Source organism: Brassica oleracea, chromosome C2 (assembly GCF_000695525.1).
Source record: "Brassica oleracea var. oleracea cultivar TO1000 chromosome C2, BOL, whole genome shotgun sequence".
Taxonomy (NCBI): domain Eukaryota; kingdom Viridiplantae; phylum Streptophyta; class Magnoliopsida; order Brassicales; family Brassicaceae; genus Brassica; species Brassica oleracea.
This window is the reverse complement of record NC_027749.1, coordinates 3,103,377-3,124,381: the sequence shown is the minus strand read 5'-3', so window position 1 is coordinate 3,124,381 and position 21,005 is coordinate 3,103,377. Positions and strand designations below refer to the sequence as shown.

General features: G+C 38.1%; 5 protein-coding genes, 1 non-coding gene and 1 pseudogene across 9 annotated transcripts; 3 read left to right on the top strand and 4 right to left on the bottom strand.

Annotated features, from left to right (window-relative positions):
• The first annotated feature begins 1,311 nt into the window (after positions 1–1,311).
• LOC106322580 (pheophytinase, chloroplastic-like) lies at positions 1,312–4,266 on the top strand. 2 transcript variants are annotated; one of them, XM_013760640.1, is made up of 7 exons: positions 1,312–1,483; positions 1,707–1,789; positions 1,976–2,628; positions 2,991–3,217; positions 3,297–3,488; positions 3,566–3,722; positions 3,802–4,266. In XM_013760640.1, the coding sequence occupies exons 3-7, from the start codon at positions 1,990–1,992 to the stop codon at positions 4,054–4,056; spliced, it is 1,470 nt and encodes a 489-aa protein (XP_013616094.1). In that variant the 5' UTR covers positions 1,312–1,483; positions 1,707–1,789; positions 1,976–1,989; the 3' UTR covers positions 4,057–4,266. The 2 variants fall into 2 exon arrangements, with proteins under 2 accessions (XP_013616094.1, XP_013616093.1); XM_013760639.1 differs by lacking the exon at positions 1,707–1,789.
• Positions 1,859–1,930, top strand: TRNAD-GUC. Its single transcript has one exon. It is a non-coding gene; the product is annotated as a tRNA-Asp (tRNA).
• Positions 4,267–4,906: 640 nt separating the features above from the next.
• LOC106327181 (N-alpha-acetyltransferase daf-31) lies at positions 4,907–6,222 on the top strand. Its single transcript, XM_013765254.1, has 2 exons — positions 4,907–5,295; positions 5,736–6,222. Exons 1-2 carry the CDS (start codon positions 4,996–4,998, stop codon positions 6,021–6,023), a joined length of 588 nt encoding a protein of 195 aa, XP_013620708.1. The 5' UTR covers positions 4,907–4,995; the 3' UTR covers positions 6,024–6,222.
• On the bottom strand, positions 6,149–8,234 carry LOC106327180 (pentatricopeptide repeat-containing protein At5g13770, chloroplastic). The gene has a single exon (XM_013765252.1). It carries the CDS (start codon positions 8,111–8,113, stop codon positions 6,272–6,274), a length of 1,842 nt encoding a protein of 613 aa, XP_013620706.1. The 5' UTR covers positions 8,114–8,234; the 3' UTR covers positions 6,149–6,271.
• Positions 8,235–8,745: 511 nt separating this feature from the next.
• LOC106327066 (protein PNS1-like) lies at positions 8,746–13,041 on the bottom strand. The gene is made up of 6 exons (XM_013765080.1): positions 13,027–13,041; positions 11,535–11,984; positions 11,100–11,447; positions 10,103–11,014; positions 9,472–9,705; positions 8,746–9,372 (listed from the first exon to the last, which is right to left on the bottom strand). The coding sequence occupies exons 2-6, from the start codon at positions 11,550–11,552 to the stop codon at positions 9,199–9,201; spliced, it is 1,686 nt and encodes a 561-aa protein (XP_013620534.1). The 5' UTR covers positions 11,553–11,984; positions 13,027–13,041; the 3' UTR covers positions 8,746–9,198.
• LOC106327068 lies at positions 12,295–17,092 on the bottom strand (annotated as a pseudogene).
• On the bottom strand, positions 17,062–20,879 carry LOC106327067 (protein ZINC INDUCED FACILITATOR 1). Of its 3 annotated transcripts, none has more exons than XM_013765082.1 (18): positions 20,691–20,879; positions 20,362–20,583; positions 20,051–20,091; positions 19,816–19,876; positions 19,630–19,732; positions 19,444–19,546; positions 19,317–19,370; positions 19,188–19,250; positions 19,009–19,058; positions 18,846–18,921; positions 18,563–18,772; positions 18,353–18,440; positions 18,093–18,178; positions 17,876–17,983; positions 17,706–17,750; positions 17,535–17,623; positions 17,407–17,450; positions 17,062–17,333 (listed from the first exon to the last, which is right to left on the bottom strand). In XM_013765082.1, the coding sequence occupies exons 2-18, from the start codon at positions 20,507–20,509 to the stop codon at positions 17,242–17,244; spliced, it is 1,461 nt and encodes a 486-aa protein (XP_013620536.1). In that variant the 5' UTR covers positions 20,510–20,583; positions 20,691–20,879; the 3' UTR covers positions 17,062–17,241. The 3 variants fall into 3 exon arrangements, with proteins under 3 accessions (XP_013620536.1, XP_013620535.1, XP_013620538.1); XM_013765081.1 differs by having other exon boundaries at positions 20,362–20,553; positions 20,691–20,816; XM_013765084.1 differs by lacking the exon at positions 20,691–20,879 and having other exon boundaries at positions 20,362–20,684.
• Positions 20,880–21,005: the final 126 nt, after the last annotated feature.

Genomic DNA, 21,005 nt, shown 5'->3' with positions numbered 1-21,005 from the left:
TATGATTATCTAATTTATTTGATATTATATATAATTTTTTATTGTACAGTTTCTACAGCCTATAAAACAAAGATGTAGATTTTTTGTTTAAAATACATAAGAAAAAAAATTGCTTTAATTTTTTTGCTGTAGCCTTAAAATTAAAGTTAAAGTATAAGTTAACAGAAATTTGTTGTAGGCTTTTAACTTTCAAAAATAAAGCTACAATATGATTGGTAAAATTAAGTGTTTTAAAAATAAATAAAGTTAAAGTAAGGAGATAAAGTCCAACCAACCACTCCTAGTGTATACTTATAAATATTAACTAAGTTAAAACAATAGTAAAAAGATAGCTGATACATTCCAATATTTTTCAAGAATAACAAGTGTTTTTATCTTTGAATCTTCATCTTGTGTGATATGGAATTGAAAAACATATTTACAGATGTGTTTGATCTCATACATATATAGTCCATATATTAAAGGTGAAGTCACGGGGGACAAATATTAATTAGATAATGATTATGGATAAATGACGAGGTTTGGTCCTCATTTTGAATTTAAAAGTTTTTTCCGTCGAAGATGAAACCTAGAGTTAATCCTAAGATTGTAAGATATTACAACAATAAAATCATTCATTTAGTGCACGTTAACATGTTTGATTACATTAATATTTTATATGTCGTTAACAACTTCCTTCATTTTATCAGCTAGTATGGTCTAGTAATAATAAATATAAGGTGTTCATTAAATGGGAGGAAGAGGATGCGTGAGCGAGGGAGATACCAGTAGTAAGTAGTTCACCTGTTCAAGTAACCTTCTGAATAAAGTGGAAAGCGTTGCGTGAAAATCAATCTCTAACCGTCAACTGTGACCAAAATATAAAACTGTAAAGAAACAAGAAAAGATGATACTTACGTAAAAAGAATTTACTCGTGCTAAAAGGAAAAAATAAGCAAAGAATCTGATGATTACAGATTCATATCTTACATATATGATGAAATTTCTGAATAAAAATGATATGGAACATTAGAAGAGTAGGCTGAGAAGACATGAAAAATGTGAGAATTTGCGAGGAAAAGTCGGTTATTTATAAAACGCGGTTGGATTATTAAAAACTTCATTACAAGCAGGATTAGAGTGGTCTTAGAGTTGGGCTTATTAGTAACTATGCTTTAAGGAGCTAAGTGGATTTAGCAATGGGTCTTTGAAATTGGGCCTATGATGTGGGTTTGGGTTACACTTGTAACAAGCACGTGAGTGGAGAAGAGAGAGCGTTGTCTTTCTATATTCTTCTTCTTTGAGAGAGTTTACACTTGTATGTAATTTTGGAATCCTTTGGAAAATAAATAAGCCTCAAAACAAAGACACGTTGTTGTCGAGAAGTTAGCCAAGCCAGCAAGCAAAAGCAACCAAACTCTCTACCTTCTTCTCATACACATCTATCACAGACACGGTTTAATCTCTCCAAAAACTTCCCCATTAGATGAACCGAACTTGAAAGGTACACAAAGCTACAACTCTCTTGCTCTTTATTCTTGATTTAGTTAGATGATGAATCGGGATGTTGTCTACTGTTGCTTGATTTCAATATGAAGATTGCTTGTAACCCTTGTTTGCTATACTCTTAGTTAGATTTGATAAGATGATGATCCATACAAGATTACAACAATTCTTTGTATGTGGGGGTCTCAGCTTTTGAATTTTATGTCTGAAAATCTAAACAGAAACTTGGCTCTTACTGTCTGTGAGTCTTCCTTGTGATTCTCAACTTTGCGGTGAAGATAAATACAATTAGCCTCATTAACTCGTAAGACTACAATTATCTATTATATCTGGCTTAGTATATTTATATTCGTTCGCTAACCTTAACAACAATGTCGTTGTAGTATAGTGGTAAGTATTCCCGCCTGTCACGCGGGTGACCCGGGTTCGATCCCCGGCAACGGCGATTTTTTTGCTTTGTTAATAAATTTAAATTGAATGTTCCTTACAGGATTGAATTGTGTAATGGAGATAATCTCACAGAACTTCCTGCCTCACTGCTCTGTGGTCACTTGGGGTAGTAAACCTGACAAGAACAGATTGGTCCCAAATCGATCAAACATCGTAGTATCTAGTGGTGGTCTCAGGAAGTTCAGACTTGTGGTTCGAAATGGAACTTCAGATGGTTATGTGGTTGGTGAGAATGATGACTTCGGTAGTAGTATAGCTACAAGAAGAGGAGACTCAAAGTCAAAGATTTTGATTCCTGGTTTGCCTGAGGAAGCTGCTGCTCAAATCACTCCTTCTCACTGCGAGTGGAAGCCTAATCTCACGGTACATTATGAGAAATCCGGTTGTGGGAATGTTGAAGCTCCTGCGGTGTTGTTTCTTCCTGGCTTTGGTGTTGGTTCGTTTCACTACGAGAAGCAACTTACTGATTTGGGAAGGGATTATCGAGTATGGGCGGTTGATTTTGTTGGTCAGGGTTCATCTCTCCCCACTCAAGATCCTACTATTACCACTACTACCATATGTAAAGAAACAAATGGCTTGCAAAATAGTGAGCCATTTTGGGGGTTTGGTGATGAAGCTGAATCATGGGCTGATCAACTCGTTTACTCATTGGATCTCTGGAGAGATCAAGTTCAGTATATTGTACAAGAGGTAAACCATGTAACTGTCAAAATTTGATTTTACTGCTTACTTGTTTTGTCTTTCTTTAAGTCTTTATCTACTTTAGTTATGTTCAAACTGTCCAGAAATAGCGGAAGCTACGGTAACACAAAAATATTCGTTTAGTATAAGAATCTCTGAATAAACTAAGTCTTTTTGAATTCGTTGAGATATTTATAGATCTACCGAAACAAGAGTCAATTTTATTCATAATAAAGCTATAAAACCTTAATACTAATTAAAATAGGAAAATTATTAAAATAAAGAAATACAAATAAATAGTAAATATATTAATTCTACGCTGCATCACTAAGTGACTGACTTGGTAAGATTATGTGGTATTTATTGTACAGGTTATCGGTGAGCCAGTGTACATTGCAGGGAACTCACTTGGAGGGTACGTAGCTCTCTACTTTGCAGCAACCCATCCTCATCTCGTCAAAGGTGTGACGTTGCTTAACGCAACACCTTTCTGGGGTTTCTTCCCTAATCCAGTAAGATCCCCAAAGCTAGCACGTCTCTTTCCATGGTCCGGAACATTCCCTCTGCCGCCAAGAGTGAAAAAGCTCACTGAATTAGTGTAAGTAACATTTTATTAACACATCTTGTCATCAAGCTCAGTCAGACTAATATCTTCTATGTTGGTGGAATATCGCCAGGTGGCAAAAGATAAGTGATCCTGAAAGCATAGCTGAGATACTCAAACAGGTCTACAAAGACCATTCTACTGATGTGGATAAAGTATTCTCACGTATTGTGGAGATTACGCAGCATCCTGCTGCTGCTGCGTCGTTTGCTTCAATCATGTTTGCTCCTGGTGGACTGCTCTCTTTCTCCGAGGCGTTATCTAGGTATAAGACAGTGTGGAATACTTTTTTTCCCTGTGATTGGTCTTATAGAGGGATGCTTATGTCATGGTCTTTGTTAGGTGTAAGAAAAACAGTGTTCCTATATGTCTCATGTATGGAAAAGAAGATCCATGGGTGGGACCTATATGGGGAAAGAAGATAAAGAAGGAGATCCCCAACGCTCCTTACTACGAGATCAGCCCAGCTGGTCACTGCCCACATGATGAAGTCCCTGAGGTATACAAAAACTTTCTTTATAAGTTATAAAGAAAGCTTTGGATCTAAATTGTGGACCCTTGCATATGAAAACGAGTAGGTGGTGAACTATCTGATGCGAGGGTGGATCAAGCACCTGGAGTCTGGTGGGTTTGAAGCGCTGCCGCTTATGGAAGATGGTGAAGAAGCTTGGGAGGAGTCCAGCATTGGTCGGGAAATCGAGTTTCCGAGAGGAGAAGGTTGGAAGAAGTCAGTGAAACTGTGGTTGTACGGGTCAAAGTATACGTTCTGGCGTGGAGTTGAAGAAGCTTTTAGAGCCAGTTTAGTAACGGCATTTCGAGGGAAGTCTGCATAGAAAGTAGCAAACAACAGGGCATTTTATCTGATACTCAGAATCCGAACAAAAGTTAGAACCCGAATCCGAACCAAAGTAGCAAAATTCCCGAACGGTTTTTGTATTGAGAAGTTTGGATACCCGAACCCGATCAGATATATTTGAAACCCGAAGTCATCCGAACATATGTATACTTTAACCCAAATCTACATCTTTCAGACTTTCATCCAATATGTAATTCTTGATTTTTCTTAACCGATTTTGGTTTAACTAATATTATATAAAATCAATACCAATTCACTATTTTCCTAACATAAACGTGTGAACATATATATATCATTCTTAAACGTGAGAGATTAAGGCACCATCTGCATCTTTCATCTCTCATGTTCTCTCCCTACAAGATTTTCTTTCCTAAAATATTGTTTTTCTCACGATCCATGTAAAGTTTTTCGGAGATATTAGTTACCGTCATCAACAATAACTACCATAAACGTCACTGTAACAACCAGAGCAACCTCGAACCATCTTGTCATTCTTTATACGGAAGGGTTGTTTCCATAGAGTTTCTTTTGTTACTCTCGATTGTGTTACGCAACGAAAGCAAGAGAATGAACAGATTTTTTTTTTGCAATAATTACGTGGTTTTAAATTTTTTTATGAGTAATTATATAAAAAAATTCTTATATGAAAATGCTTTGATATTTTCGGTTATATCTGAAATATCTGAATCCGAACTAAAAATACATAAACCTGACCCAAAGTGTAAATATATCTGAACTGATTTTATACTTCTATACCGGAATATCTGAATATCCGAACTACCCGAAAGTATCAGCTAAATTTTAATACGGATCCTATATTTCGCTATTATTAAAATCCGTCTGCAGATTAAATCCCGAAACCAGCAGACCAAAACCCTAAGCCCCCTCTAGAGAATCGCAATCCTCCGCAGCAGCCATGGTTTGCATCAGGCGAGCGACGGTGGACGATCTGCTCGCGATGCAAGCCTGCAACCTCATGTGCCTTCCCGAGAACTACCAGATGAAGTACTACCTCTACCACATCCTCTCTTGGCCCCAGCTCCTCTACGTCGCCGAGGACTACAACGGTCGCATCGTCGGCTACGTCCTCGCCAAGATGGAAGAGGAGAGCAACGAGTGCCACGGCCACATCACTTCCCTCGCCGTTCTCCGCACCCATCGCAAGCTCGGCCTCGCCACTAAGCTCATGACCGCCGCTCAAGCCGCCATGGAACAGGTTGGTTAGCTCAAAGTCTTCACCTTTCTTGAATCTTGATTGGACTATAATAAGGCTTCTCTGATTGTGTTATGCTTTGGATTAACGGAGACAATTAAACTCTGGTGGTTGTTCTGTTTCTACATTGAACTGTTTAAATCAATCTTAGCTGCCATTGCTGCTCAAAGTCTTTACCTTTTCTTGAATCTTGATTTTGAGTTTTGAGCTCTGTAGATTGTATTAAGGGTTCTCTGATTGTGTTATGCTTTGGATTGATGGAGACAATTAAACTGTTTCTATATTTAAATCAATCTTAGCTGCCATTGCTGCTCAAAGTCTTTACCTTTTCTTGTTCTTGAATCTTGATTCGTGTTAGAGCTATGTAGAGACTATGTTTAGGGTTCTTCGATTGATTGAGTTATGGAACTGTTTTTGAATCACTGTGAGGGTTTTGTTTGCAGGTTTATGGGGCAGAGTATGTGTCATTGCATGTGAGGAGAAGTAACAGAGCAGCGTTCAATCTCTACACGGAGACATTAGGCTACCAGATTAACGATGTGGAAGCTAAGTATTACGCGGATGGAGAGTATGCCTATGACATGCGAAAGAATCTCAAGGGTAAGCAAATTCATCACCACGCAAGCCACGGCCATCATCATCCCCACCATGGAGGTGGGTGTTGTTCAGGTGATGCTAAAGTTGTTGAAACAACTCAAGCTGAAGATGCTAAAGCAACAAGTTCCAAGTGAGAGTTCTAAATACTGCTCACTGTTTTTCCATTCATATGATTTTGTTTTTGAGTGTCTAAATACATTTTGGTAACCACTCTTGTGTTGTTTTCTATTCTCTTCTCAATCTTTTTTCTATGTATTAATGTTTCAGAAGTACCAACTTTGTTTTCCTTGAGGCTTTACAACTTTAGATTGAAATCTTCTATTTGCAAGATAATACATTTAGTTTACAAAAGAATCTTGACTTGTACAGTTTCCTTTTTAATTCAAGAGCCCTGCAAAGTTCTTTTGTTCTTCACATTCGAATATCTTGAACTTGAAGCACTAGTTTGTGCTATGTCAAAGCTTTCCTGCAACCACCTGATCTGTGAGTTAAGACCAGCATCGCGGAGAGCATTCAAAGCCGAGGAATACAGCCTCGCGTCGAGCCTAGTTCTTTCGACTCTCATGTCCTGCAGCAGCCTCATCAGCTCATCAATCCTGCTGGTTTTCGAGAACACGCCAACCATGATCCCCGCCATGGCCCTATCGATCTTTCCTCTGTTCATCCTAAACTCATGGTAAAGCTCCACGCACGTCTCAAACTCTTTCGCTCTGTTGTAAGCACTGATCATGCTCGTGTAGCTTACCTTGTCCGGCAACACCTTCATCCTCTTCATCTCTTTCCATATCTTCTCCACCCGCCTCAAGTCCATAGCTCTCCCGTGCATATCGATCAATGAGTTGTATATCCAAATGTTGGGTCTGCATCCTCTTTGCTTCATCTTAGCCATTAGCTTCACCGCATCGCTCAGCCTCCTCGTCTTCCCGTACATATCGATTATGTTCGAGTACGCCACGACGCATTTGTCGAACCCTTTCTTCACCATCTCTTCGAACAGCTTCTCTGCCTTGTCGTGCTCTTCTAGCCGGCAGTATGCGTTGATTGTTATCGCGTAAGTCACTTGTCCGGCCTCGCATTCTTGTTTTTTAAGCCACTCGTAAGCCTTGACCGCTTCCGCGAAGCCTCTCTGCTTGCAGAATCCATTCACAATGGCGCAGAGAATGCAGTCGGTTACCTTTAACTCTCCCTTCCGCATCGCGGCCACCACCTCTAGAGTCCTCTCCATGTTCCCTTCTCTAACATACATCAACACAACCTTCAGACACATCTCCGGATCCTTTAGCATCTTCTTCTCACCTGCGTCCTTGAACAGCTTCTCCACCACCACAACCTCGCGTGCTTCTGCTAAGGCGCGGATTAATGTAGAGTACAATGCACTACTCTGAGGAATGCCTTTATCTTTCATCTCCTCCAGAAACTCCAGAGCTTCGAGTGCTCGTCCTGATCTCGCAAGGGACGAGCATAAGACCGTGTAGATAGAGCCTGATTCTTTAGCCAAGAAACTCAACCTCTTGCTGTTAAACTCCTGAAACAACTCAACAACCTTTTGACTATCACCAATCCTCTCATGAGCCTCCATGATCCTGCAATAACAGCCAGGGCTCGGCTCAACACCAACAGATTGTTTCAGCCTATCAAACACTTGGATCGTGCTGCTATACATCTGTAACTTGTTAAAGCCTTTCATCGCTGCATCAGATGAAGAAACAGCCAGCGACTTGTCTGTTCTAAACACGTTAAGCAAGCAATGCGTAATTTTAAATTTCCCCTGTCTGATGCAGCTTCTGATAAGCTGGGAAGAGGTATGAGCATCAGGCAACGCTTTGTATTCTCTGAGATCCTCACAGAGCGAGAGGAGCAAGTCCCAGTTCTTGGAACTCACCAAGTGGTTGATGAGATGCTTGGTGGTCCTCAGCTCTGAGTTCGCTTTAGCTTTCTCGTAGAACTCTGAAGAAACTTTGTGGGTTTTCGGGTCTTGGAGGAACTTGGATAAGACCCGGTTAAGGACGTCCGGAGCAGGTTCGAAAAATGGCCACTTGTTGTCTTGTTTCGGACCAGGTGACTTCTTTTCATCTTCCTCGAGAACTAGAGAGCATCGAGACGAGCAGACGTGAGGCTTTTGGGAAAGGAAGAAAAAGGGTTTGGTCGGAGAGGTGGTGAAGCTGTGGGGGTTTGCATGGTGGTGGTTCACGGTGGCTACCCACGACCTGCTCAAGATGACCATCTGTGTTTGTGTGTGTGTGGGAGGGAGACGGAGAGGAAAGAGATCTCTCTCCTTGTCTGTCTTGCTTTCGCTTGTGGATTTAATTTTTTTAGTACAACGTCACGAAAAAAGATCGACCACACGTATTAATTTTAATTTATTTTTGTATTCGTGTTCGTGTGTAAATGGTATGACACTGCATTGTCATTTCGGAGTTCAGGTAAATGGACGAATCACGTGGCTGATTTTAGATTTCATGTTATGATAAGATTGGACTCTCTCCGTGGTTGTCAGAGGGTTTAGGATTCACATGACTGGGCTTTAATGGGCATCTACATTACAACAATTTAGTTTAACTAGTAAAAGCCCATAAGAGGCCCACTATAAGCTTACTACTGTAAATAGATGGAAACTTTTGATAAATTCCAAAGTTTTTTTAATAGTTTGTGGTTAAATATAAGTGAAGAATACAAAATATCAATACAAATCCGGACAACGTGTTAGTTGTAATTTTCCATATAACAAATGATCCTTATGCTCGAGTTAAAATAAAGTTTGCTATGCTTACTTTTATATAAAGTTTACTTAAATTCATCGAAATATGGTCGGTCGTTCCATTTAAACCTTGAGGCTGAAAACTTGCTACTTCGCTGGCAAAATAACTATTATTGAAATAATAATTCATCAAATGTTTACAACTTTACATCTACCGATCTACCTACCAACCAAGCAAATAAAGAAAATCAACTACTTTACAAAATCGAGAAAGGAATATACCCTTTTACAGTCAGGAACCAAAATATAATGAAGAAATAAATATATCTACATAAAGTAATTGAGGGGTCCCAACAACAATCAAAAAAGTAGAAAAACATTTTGGCACATTAGTTGGATTGTGTCCATGTCACTGAGCTCTTCTTGTCTATCTATCCACTAATAGTGAGTCACTGACACTTCACTCTTACTGTTCTTAAATTAATTTTCAAGTTTTGAATACAATTTTTATATTTAAAAACTATTTATTTGATTTCCGAAAAAATTAACACCTAGCCTTTTCAATCAGGCATGGAAGGAAAACAAAGAGACTACGCAGAGCCATGGCTGGGTTAGGCTACAGCGCGGCGGACTCTAGGGGTAGTAGGGACAACGACACGGCCATTCTTGATCAAAGCTTGTCTATCTCTTATAGTTTTGTCGAAGAATCTGCTTTCTGAATTCTCAGCGTAGCATGCATAGTAGCAACTTACGCAGGCGTGAGGCAATGCCATTGAGATCCTCGTCTGCTTCAACACATCCAAATAAAAAAAAGATGATGATGATTAGACTATTACTGAATAATACATTTTAGAGAGTTTAAAGAATAAAATAAATGTAATTACCATGAGGTATCCAATGAAGAAGGCAAGCAAGGAGATGGTAGCTGTAAAAGGTTTGTAAACCGTGTATGTCCAAGCAGCCGCCATAATAACACAAACGCAGCCACTACAAATGCCTGTAAGGAAGCATATTGAGCTTGTTATGTCTGCATCTACTATCTCAACCATATCTGCATCCTCAAACAGTTTCCATGTGTCTTGTGACGCCCTCACAAATCCTTTCCCATACGCTGCTATCTATAACAAAAAAAAAAACACACCATAAATTAATTTAAAGTTCAAATTATTTAATAACCATAAAATTTACTAAACTTCTTTTCTTATAATACTAAAGAACCTTTTTGGTGATTCAAAAAAATTACTAAAAATTGCAGTAAAGCATGTGGTTGTGTCTCGACTTGTCAAGATAATGCAAGATTCTCACATCATAAAACAAGACCCACCACTATACCAAGTTGGTTTTTAATACTATACTATGAAAGAAGATACTTTTATATAAATAAATGCAGCAAATATAATCTATTTTTATAACAAGAGATCATGACAAATCACTTGTGTAACCTGCTCCACTAAAATGATTCCATAACAAGAAAATGAGAATGACATGGTTTAAAGGGTTTAGATTAGTGAATACCTGCACAAAGGCCCAGCCATTGCCATGCTCAAATATGAAGGTCATGAGATTAAGACAACAATTAGCACAACAAAACATGAACTCATCTTCACCCTTGAGCAAATTCAACCCTCTCGCCACTATCCTCAAGGCTTCAATCGTTGGAACAAACAAAGATCCCAAACACGCACTCCCTAGGTTACGAGACAAAGCCCTTTGGAAACTAAACCGAGTACTAGACTGCATCCCCCTAAGATAGAACAAAGCAACGACCCTACTCACAGTTAAGTTAACAACGTTCCTCATCACTTCCGTCGTCCAAGCCAAACTCAACACCAAACCAATAATCACCAACGGTGGAAAATAGAAGTTCAATGCACCAATGACACCGAAAATCCAAAGCGACATCCAGACAAAACCAGCAGCTAGCATGTAGTAAGTCGGTAAGTTAAGATCAGAGAATTTAGAAACAGGCTCTAACGACTTGACCAGTATTTTGGAACAGAACTTGATCCTCCGAGTGATCCAGCAAGCGTATAAACCATTACCGATGGAGAATGCAATAAGACAAACCCCAACAGCGTCTGTTGCCGGCATCTGGAAGCACAGCAAGAGTATCCCTGAGGATAAAGACATCAAGAAGGTACTCCAGAGTATGAAGTGGATCATAAACTCAGGCCATAGACGAAACGCCATTTGCCAAGAGAACGCGAGAATGATGCTGAGCAAGGACGCAGCTTCGACTTGCGGAAGAAGGAACTTGAGGATCCTTTGCTCTTTCCTTTTGACGTTGTTACCGTTGGAGCCTATTAGACCTTGGACGCCTCTGAAGACGAGGAAGCAAACAAAGGCAATGGCCACGACCTTGTGGAGGATGAAGAGGAGGAGGAAGAACTTGTTTGTGTACTTCGTTGAGTTCAGTGATGCTAAAGTCTGCCGCAAGTAAATAAATTAGGAAAGTTTTAACTTACCAATTTTAGAAACCTTAACTAGTTACAAATAAAGAAAGGGTGTTTACTTGAGGGGTTGGTGTGAAGATGGAACGAGATTGTTGTTGAAGCGGCTGAGGCGGTGGTGTTGATGGAGAAGGAGACGGCGGAGGGTGAGGCTCTTCCGGCGGTGGCGCCCGAGTGGGAGGCGGCTGCGTCTGCGTCGGCGGAGGAGCTCTTGAGGAAGGAGGAGTAGTGTATCTAGTACCGCCGCCATTGTTAACGATGATCCTAAGAGGGTTTGTTGGGTTTAATCTGTTTAAACTCGCCAAGAATCTGTGATGTTCTTTATCCTTTGATTCTCCTTCTCCTTCCTCCTCCTCCACAGCCTTTACTCCTCTCTGCTTCTTCTCTGTTTCTTCTCTCTCTTCAACCGCCTTTAATACAAAAAAAAACTGCTCGTTAACATTCAGTGAAACAAAAAAGAAACAGAGAAAATTTGTAGGAAATGAGAAATCTCTCACAGGCTCTGTGGCACCCATTGACAACTTTTATGGTGACGTCACTTCCCGGCGACGGTGGTCGTCTCTCTCTTCGTAAAGAAAGAATGTTTGCAAAAGTTTTTCTTCTATTGATTACGTTATTTGTGTGATTGGTGTAAAAGATGTTACTGTTTCCTCTTTACTCTCCTTTTCACCAACTTTTTCATTGTTTTTGATTTGTTTTTGTGTAATTTAATCAGGTGAGTTACGTTTATTAGAGTTTATTACCGCACTGGTACGAACGAAACATCAAAGTTATGACATGTGCAGATTTTACGCGCGTGAGTCACACTCTCCATATAAGTCTGCGTTGGTTTGTTTCCAAGTGCATGCTGTTGTCGGAAAAAAACACACGTGAACATGGTGGAGAAAGAGATCGTTATCTTGTGTGGTGACGTGTACGCTACAGCAAGGCAAAGTGAAGCGGCATGCCTGCGGTTTGACAGGTGATGGACGGTTGCGATTTGTTGTCTCATGGAGATTGAGTTCCGTATTGTTTTTTTTTTTTCTTTCAGATGAGTCAGAAGATATGATTCGCAAAACATCATTACATGCAGTGAACACTATTAAATCTAAGTACTTTTCAAAATCTATCGCCAAGATTCGATTGTAAATTAGCTATCTAGCAATATAATGCAAATCACGGATAAACTATTCATAAGGATACCACTTGCATCATTACAAGATTTATACATTATGGTTTAATCCAAATCTTTATGAGCTTAGACACAACCTTGTTACCTTGTAGGTGAAATTCAAATCTAAAATTAAGATAATCAACGAGTCCATTTCACACCAATAGCTCTGTTCGATTCATAGTCGCCGCGTCCGGCGGCTGCGTAAAAAAAAGTTCTGTGACGGAGAGAAAAATAACAAAGCCGTAGACGCAGAAAATCCAAAGCAGTCGCTAATACATTGTCGGAGACGCAGAAACTTAGACGCTGATGACGCTGATTTCTTCCGCGTCTGTTATATTAGCTAGTAGTTGCCGCAACGACTGAAAATCAGTGAATCGTACTTCACAGGTGCCGTGTGTTTCTGTCATTGAAGATTTAATTTTTTGACGCAACAGCTGGAGTCAGCGTCGAAGAAACGAACATGGCTAATATCAGTTTCGTTCACCTTCTAACCGTTGTTAGAAATGGCTTGAACGTGAGAGCTACACCGACCACCACTATCACATTCAGTCCGAAGAACACCAAGTGTGATCCTGCAGACGTTTTCATTTTATTTGTGTTAAGCAATAGTACTATAAACATCACATCAAGGGGCGGTTCTAGGAACAAATTTAGCTGGGGGCATATATATTTTTTTCAATAATTTTTTGTTCTGGTCGGGATCACTTCTATAGACTCCTTAGTATTTGTTAAAGAAAAAAAATTATATGGGGCACATGACCCCGTATGTCCCTCTCTCTGTCCGCCCCCGATTACATCATAAAAAGATGGCCCAAAGGGAAGTTATGCAATGATACCTGGTAGAAATGCTGCGTTTAGTCGCCTCTCACTCCAAGAAAATCTGCCAACAACAGAGATTTATGTTCAAGACATTACTACTTATTTCGTGTATATGTTCATTCGGAAGAGTCACTTACAAGATGCCAGCTCCAGCTGGTCCAACGGTCTTAAAGAGAGACATGGCAGTCATAGCAATTCCATTAGCCGCCCCTCTTTGACTTTGATCCTTTTGTTATTACAAAACATTATATAAGAAAAATAGAAAATTGGTCCACGGGCTTTCAAAAAGATAATATAGTGTTTTTTATTACCACAGCTTTGTTTATCATCAAGCCGGTTAAGGCAGACTCCTATATTCACAAAAACTTAAATGTATCAAAAGGATAGTAAGTAAGCAGTCGAGGAATATATGAACATGACCTTTTATTTTCCGTATATGTAAAATACACAAAGAAAAGGATTAGCTTTTGCTTTTGGACTTACAATTAGCACATTGATGAAGATTGACCACAGTTTTTTTTTTTTTTTTTATTGACGCACAGTTCAACATTAAGCTTAGACTCAGACCTGATAAATTAGCTATAAATGGATAACTCATCTGGATTGGTATCATCAGTGCCTGAAACAAAAAGAAATTGTCATGAGAACAATCTTTATCTTGCTGTTGCATTCAAGTGCATTACATGTAAACTGCACATAAGCACAAGTCAATTCAAAGAGAATATCAACTGACCCCAGCAAAACGGGTGACCAGCATAGGTCCCAGAAATCTCTCGGCCAAAGGATAAACAAAAACCTGAAAGAAGAATAGGCCAAGACCTAAAGCAGAATCGTTGATGAGTAAAATTAATAACACAGTCTCATAATCGTATTAGTAAGAATTCTACTAATTCATGTTTTCTTATTCAAATACTAGCAGATGATAGACATACCTGAGATTGCAAGAACTGTACCGACATCATTGGTTGAGTAGCTCAGACCTCCTTATTTCCTTGGACTATTAGACCATCTCCAATGGTTTACTCTATTTTTTCTTCTAAAATAGAGTAACTTTATAATAGAGTTGGATGTTGCTCTAATGGTACTCTATTTTAGAGTGAAAAATAGAGTGATGAACAAAAAATAGATGTTACTCCAATGGTATTCTATTTTAGAGTGAAAAATAGAGTGATGAACAAAAAATAGATGTTACTCCAATGGTATTCTATTTTAGAGTGAAAAATAGAGTGATGAACAAAAAACAAAAAAAATACTCTATATATAGAGTAAAAAATAAGTTTACACTATTATAGAGTAGAAAATAGAGTACCATTAGAGCATTTTTACTCTAAAAGTCTATTTTAGAGAAAAATAGAATGGAGTTGGAGATGCACTTAGCCCACAATGAAAGATAAACGTGGGTCAGATAAACAAAGATGACTATGGAGGAAGAGTAGCACACACCTCTGTGTAAGCCATATCGTGAAGTGAAAAGATGCAGTAGACGAAAATAGATGAAATCAGTGGCCAGTTCTTCAGGAGAGAACCTTTTTCATTTCTCTCAGCCACTTTATGAGATTCAGAAAAATCTTTTAGAGCATCAAAAGACTCATCACGTGATACATCACCATCAATCTTGTGATTGTGCAATGTTTCCTGGAGAAGAGGAAAAAAACAACCATTTCTAGGCTTAAGCTAAACACATTAATGTACTAGGGATTTCTATGGAGCATGAGAAAGTAAAGAGCATACCGGAATGGACAATGAGATTATGAACACCAAAAGTGCAAAACAAGATATTACTAAGCACGGCAAGAAGTAGGGAAATCTGCATTATGATTCACCGACCAATGAGACTATATGAAGTAGTTAAATGAAAATGAAGAGGAGGTAATACTTACTTCCCAAAAATTGATTCCTCTGAGAATAAACGTGGATATTGCTTTGCAGGCTACAAGGATTAAACAAGAATCAATCAAGAAGACCAGTGAAAAAGAAGAAGATGGAAATGTTTTTTTTTTGTTACTGAGAAAACCTGAGCAAGAAAGCCTCCTATAGCGGGACCAAAGATGAGTCCAATGCCCCAGGCTGTACTAACCTACATGATGTGATAGTATTCTCAATGGCTCTACTCAATTAGAAAAGTATATATGTAAACTTTGGATCAAGTGCTTACAGTTGAGAGTGCTAAACCATGATATTCATCACGGATTGTTTCCATTGCGTACGCCTGAAACTCATCAACATTTTTCGGTTTAATGAGCTTTGAAAAGTTAATGGAATAAGTATGCGTGAAATGTTGGGCGAAGGATAGGAGAAACACCTTTATAGGAACTAATAAACCGTTGAAACTACCAAGGCAGAACCTAGTGATGATGGCCATCCAGAAATTTACACTTACGCCAAAGAGAGTATTGAAAATGACCCTGTGACAAGCAGCATTGTTTAGATAAGAAATAAAACAAATATGAGAGATAAAGAATAAAAAAAAATGAAAGATTACTAACACCGAAGCAATTTCTATGAGTATTACTGGTTTTCTACCGTAACGATCAGCCACAATTCCCCAGATGACAGATGTCAGCATTCTTCCGACCATGAAAGAGCAACCTTCAAAGTAGACATAGACATAAACATAGACAATTTGAGTTTGAAAAGGCTTTCTTTGTACTGATAATAGCTTAAAGTGGTCCAGAACTTCTTGGTTATTATATATGAAACCAAAAAAAAAGGGATTAATATGCTCTCATCAACAAATCCAGCATAGAACCCAATGTCCTCTTCCTTCTTAGCTATGTTTAAATCACCAATCTACCAACAACAAAACAAAAAAAAATCAAACCACAACAGATTCTAAAAGTTACATTTTTTACTAATCATCACCAAGCACTATCCTAATATGTACTTCATCCGTTTCAATATATACATTAGAGATTTTTTGTTATTTCATAATATAAGATGCTTGCGCAAAACTAAATATATAATTTAACTTTATCAATAATTGTAATCAGTCGTAATATTATTATTATTATTTATAATTAAATAACTTAATTTTAAATTATATTTTAGTGATATTTTTGATAAATATAGTTTTTTTAATATTTGTGCAGTAGAGTAAAATATTATGTAATATGAAACAGAGAGAATATATATATGGGGGTGACAGAACCAAACGCAAGAGGCTGCTACTCTGTGGGTATTCACTCACTCACCATGAAGTAAAGGAATGGAAAAAGAGAGAATATGGGCAGAGCTAAAACGATGAAACAAAAGAAAAACTTTTTGTGAGACAAAGAAGGAACTAAAACGATGAAACAAAAGAAAAACTTTTTGTAAGACAAAGAAGGAACATATTCTTCTGGACTCTCCATGCAATGTAATAAGAACATGAAGAAGAAATTACATGAGCCGAGGACGATGATCCAAATGGATAAAAGCTCGGTGAAAGGGAATCCTCGGCGAAGCCTCTTCATCTGATAAACCTTGCAGCCAGGGCAATTCTCATGGAACTTATTCTCCAGCAAACAGTCTGTATACAGTATACTCGTCAGCCATAATGAATCCAGAAAAAAAATTGGGAAGAAGAGGAGAAGATGCTATGTGTTTTGCTCTCTACTCTTCGCCAGTCGCCAGGTAGATGTAAGTGTGTAATGTCATCTTACTAAACTCTTTCGCATTTATAACTCTTTCTGTATATTTTTAGGACAAGAATCGGATGGAATGTTTTGGTCAACCCTATTAACATGAGTAAAGATATGCTACCTAAAAAAGATAGGCACTAGCTTGCTCTGCAAGCTATGATTTTGTCGAGAAACTTAAAATTAATATGAATAAAATAGCGGACGTAGTTAATTGTATGTTTTTGTTTTTCTGTGGTTAAAGGCATTACGTTATTTGAACATTGTAATTCAGATTGTGTAGAATTTTATCAATTTCACTAATACTATAATCAAGGATATTTTGAAATAATCTATAATTCTATATTAGTTCGAGAGAACCGAACCGGTTGTAACATACCACTTCAGGATGGAATCCATTTCTTCTATGCGATCAACCACCCCCAACGCTTATGATAATGTAGAGTTATTATTTCATTGATGTTTCTATAATCTTTGGTAGAAAATCACACATACCAAAACAAAGGAAAAAAACTGGAAGCCTAAGGTTAGTGCCATATTATTAATTTTTTTTTTCAAATCTAAAACTAAAAGAATCAACGGGATACATTTCCTTATCACAAGTTCCAATGAACTTCACCTTCTGGCAGTTGTTAGAAATGGCTTGAATGTAAGAGCTACACCAACCACCATTATCACATTCAGTACGAAGAACACCAGATGTGATCCTACATAATGCTTACATAAGTATTATCAACATCACATCATAAAGGATGCCAAAGGGAAGCAATGAGATGATACCTGGCAGAAATGCGGCGTTTAGCCGCCTCTCGCTCCAAGAAAATCTGCCAACAATAGAGGTTTGTGTGTTTAAGACATTACTGCTGCTTTAAAATTAATTTAGAGGTTCATTAGGAAGAGACACTTACAAAATGCCAGCACCAGCTGGTCCAACAGTTTTAAAGAGAGACATGGCAGTCATAGCAATTCCATTAGCTGCCCCTCTTTGACTTTGATCCTGTTGTTATTACAAAAAGATTTAGTAAAAGAAAAAATTGGCCCACAGATTACAAAAAGACAGTAGAAACGTGTTTTCTTACCACAGCTTTGTTTTGCAGGATCAACAAGCCGGTTATGGCCGACACCTATATTCACAAGAATTAAATGTGTCAAAAGGATAGTAAGCAGCCAAGAAATATATGAACATGACCTTTTACTTTCTGTATATGTAAACTACAAAAAGGAAAACAAAAGAAAAGGATTAGCTTACACTTAGCACATTGATGAGTATTGATGCGCAGTTCAACAGCAAGCTTAGACTGAGACCTGATAAATTAGCTATAAATGGATAACTCATCTGTATCGGTATCATCAGTGCCTGAAACATAAGAACTTGTTAGAAGAACATATTTATCTTGTTGCATTCAAGTGAATTACTTGTAAACTGCACATAAGCAAATGCCACATCAAAGAGAATATCAACTGACCCCAGCATAACGGGTGACCAGCACAGGTCCTAGCAATCTCTCCGCCAAAGGATAAACAAAAACCTGAAAAGAGAATAGGCCGAGACCTAAAGCAGAATTGTTGATGAGTAAATAATAACACAGTCTCAATTTTATTGGTAAGAATTCTACTAAATTCATTTTTTTATTCTAAATTCATGATTGCTTAACTCTTGACTAATTCAAATATCTAGTAGACTCTAATCATTATTAACACAAGAGACATGAAGAGCAAAGCATACCTGAGATTGCAAGGACTGTACCGACATCATTGGTTGAGTAGCTCAAACCTCCATATTTCCTTGGACTGTTAGCCCATAAAGCAAATATCTGCAATAATAGGTAGATTCCAAGTGATGAAGATTTTTGTACAGACAAAGACCACAAGACTATGAAGTGGCAAATGATCTAATTCCAAAAGCATGGAGTCATAATGTTAGTTCCATTAATACCTCAGAGTATGCAGTATCATGTAGACACAACACGCAATAGACAATGATAGATGACATTAGAGGCCAATTCTTCAACAAAGACCCTTGAGAAGTCTTTTCATTCTTTCCTGTCTTCCCGGCAGAAGCAGTAGATTCACGAGATGCAGCTTCAAGTACTTCGTACGAGTCATCATCTGAAGTGATGTCCAGCTTATGGTTGTGCAGTGTTTCCTACTCAGAGAGAAACATAAGACACTAGTTATATAACTCTTTGAGAAATAGACTAAGGTTCTCAGTAGAATACCGGAATGAAACAGCACAGTACTGTCACAACCAATGCGAAAGCTGATATGGTAAAGCAAGGCAACGCATAGCGGAACCTGCATTGCAATTGACATATTCATTTCGTGAGATTCCATTATAACCATTCCACTAAACTCTTAAACATAGGGGTAATAATAACACACCTGCCAAAGATGGAATCTTTGGAGAACACATTCGGATATTTGTCTGCCGGCTGCATTTTGGAGAACATTGAAAGGCATTAAAAATTGAATCAGTAGGGAGATGGACTCGTGATAGGCTTCAAGCATTTGGATCAGTATATGTTTAACATAAGATAAAACTTATATATGATCAAAGTTACCTGTGCTAAAAATCCCCCTAGAGCCGGGCCAATGATCAGGCCAATGCCCCAAGCAGTACTAACCTGAAATAGGTAAGCATCTGAGACCAACATGTAAGAAAAATATTTATATATGACTGAAAAGCTTACAGCTGACATTGCTGTTGCTTGATATTCATCACGAAATATCTCTGACGCATACGCCTAAAAAAGTTTTAAATTCGTAATCAGATATTATAAAAAAAAAACATAAACCAAGAGTCAACAAAGAACTCACCTTCATTGTTCCAAGCAAACAGTTGAAACTCCCTAGCAGAAACCTTGTGCCAATCGCCATCCAGAAGTTCAAGCTTAAACCAAAAAGAGCATTGAAAATTGCACTGCAATAACCACCTACCACGTTAATTTAACACGAAAAAAAAGGATATACAAATAATGAAAACAAGTCTTTGAGGATACTAACATGGAGATAGTTCCCAAGAGTATGATGGGCTTTCTTCCATAACGGTCAGCCACTATTCCCCAGAAAACTGACGTCAGTGCTCTGCCAAGCATGAATGAGCATCCTTGGAAATAGAAAACAGACCATTACAGAGATGCCGAGAGTCGATGCATAATTTTACAAGTGACTGAGGAAATGTATTCTCACCTATAAAACCAGCATAAAACCCAATATCTTTCTCTGTCTTTGCAACACCAAAATCCTCAATCTATTAAAACAAAAAGATAACATGAATTGAGAGTTAATGATACAAACATAAACGGCTATACATGTCCATCAGTTCTAAAAAACCCCTAATATGTATCTGAATTTACACCTAAAATCATAATAATGAGACATAATATGTTAGCTCTTCAGCTCTGTAATAAGAAAAATTACTCACCATGTAATAGAGGAAGGGGTAGAGTGAGGAAATCGGCAGAGCTGCAAACACAATCATTCAGACGAGAAAAAAAAAAACTACTTTCAACACACGAAAAAGTTTCTCATAATTAGCCAATTTTCATCCAAAACATTAGCAGCAAACTCATTAACGCTAATCTCATCGTCATAGTAGTCGACAAGGCCATATTTAAAAACCAAACTAGTCTAATCGTCAAAGCTTCCCTCCGTTTTCATAAATATTAGACACCAAAATCACATAAGAGTGAAAAACTGTTTAAGATTCAAAGAAGGGAAAAGGAGAGAGTTTACAAGTGGAGAGGACGATGATCCAAACGAAGGAAAGCTCCAAATAAGGATATCCTTTCCGGAGCTGCTTCATCTGCTCGACCTTGCATCCAGGACATCCCTCGTGGTACTTGTGCTTCTCCAACAACGCCTCCTTGTACTCCTCCGCCATTTCTCTACGTCTCAATTCAACTCCACCACAATGAACCACACAGCCTTGTAATTCAGCAAAAAAAAAAAATGAACCTAGAAAACGTAGAATCGTTAAAGGAAAGAAATGTTACAAAATCAAATTGAAAACGGAAACGGAATATTTAAAAAAAATCGCAAAAGGAAAGAAACCAAATGAGTACCACACAGATGAATCTCTATCGTAGCTGGAGCAAGACAGATGAAGAGTCGGTCACGTAGCGAATAATATGAAATATATAGTGGATGGAGCCAAAGGGCTAAAAAGGTGGTCACACATGTGTCATCATAATAATCTCATCACATGTTCACGGACCTCTTAAGGTCATCCAACCCCGGTTTTGTACTTGAACTCAATCAATTCTATCTCACAGAAAACCACAAAACTAATTTTCAAATTTCGAAATATAATTAGTTTATTTAAACTTTTAATATACGTAACTTTAACAATTATTTAGTATATCCGTATGGAATACAGT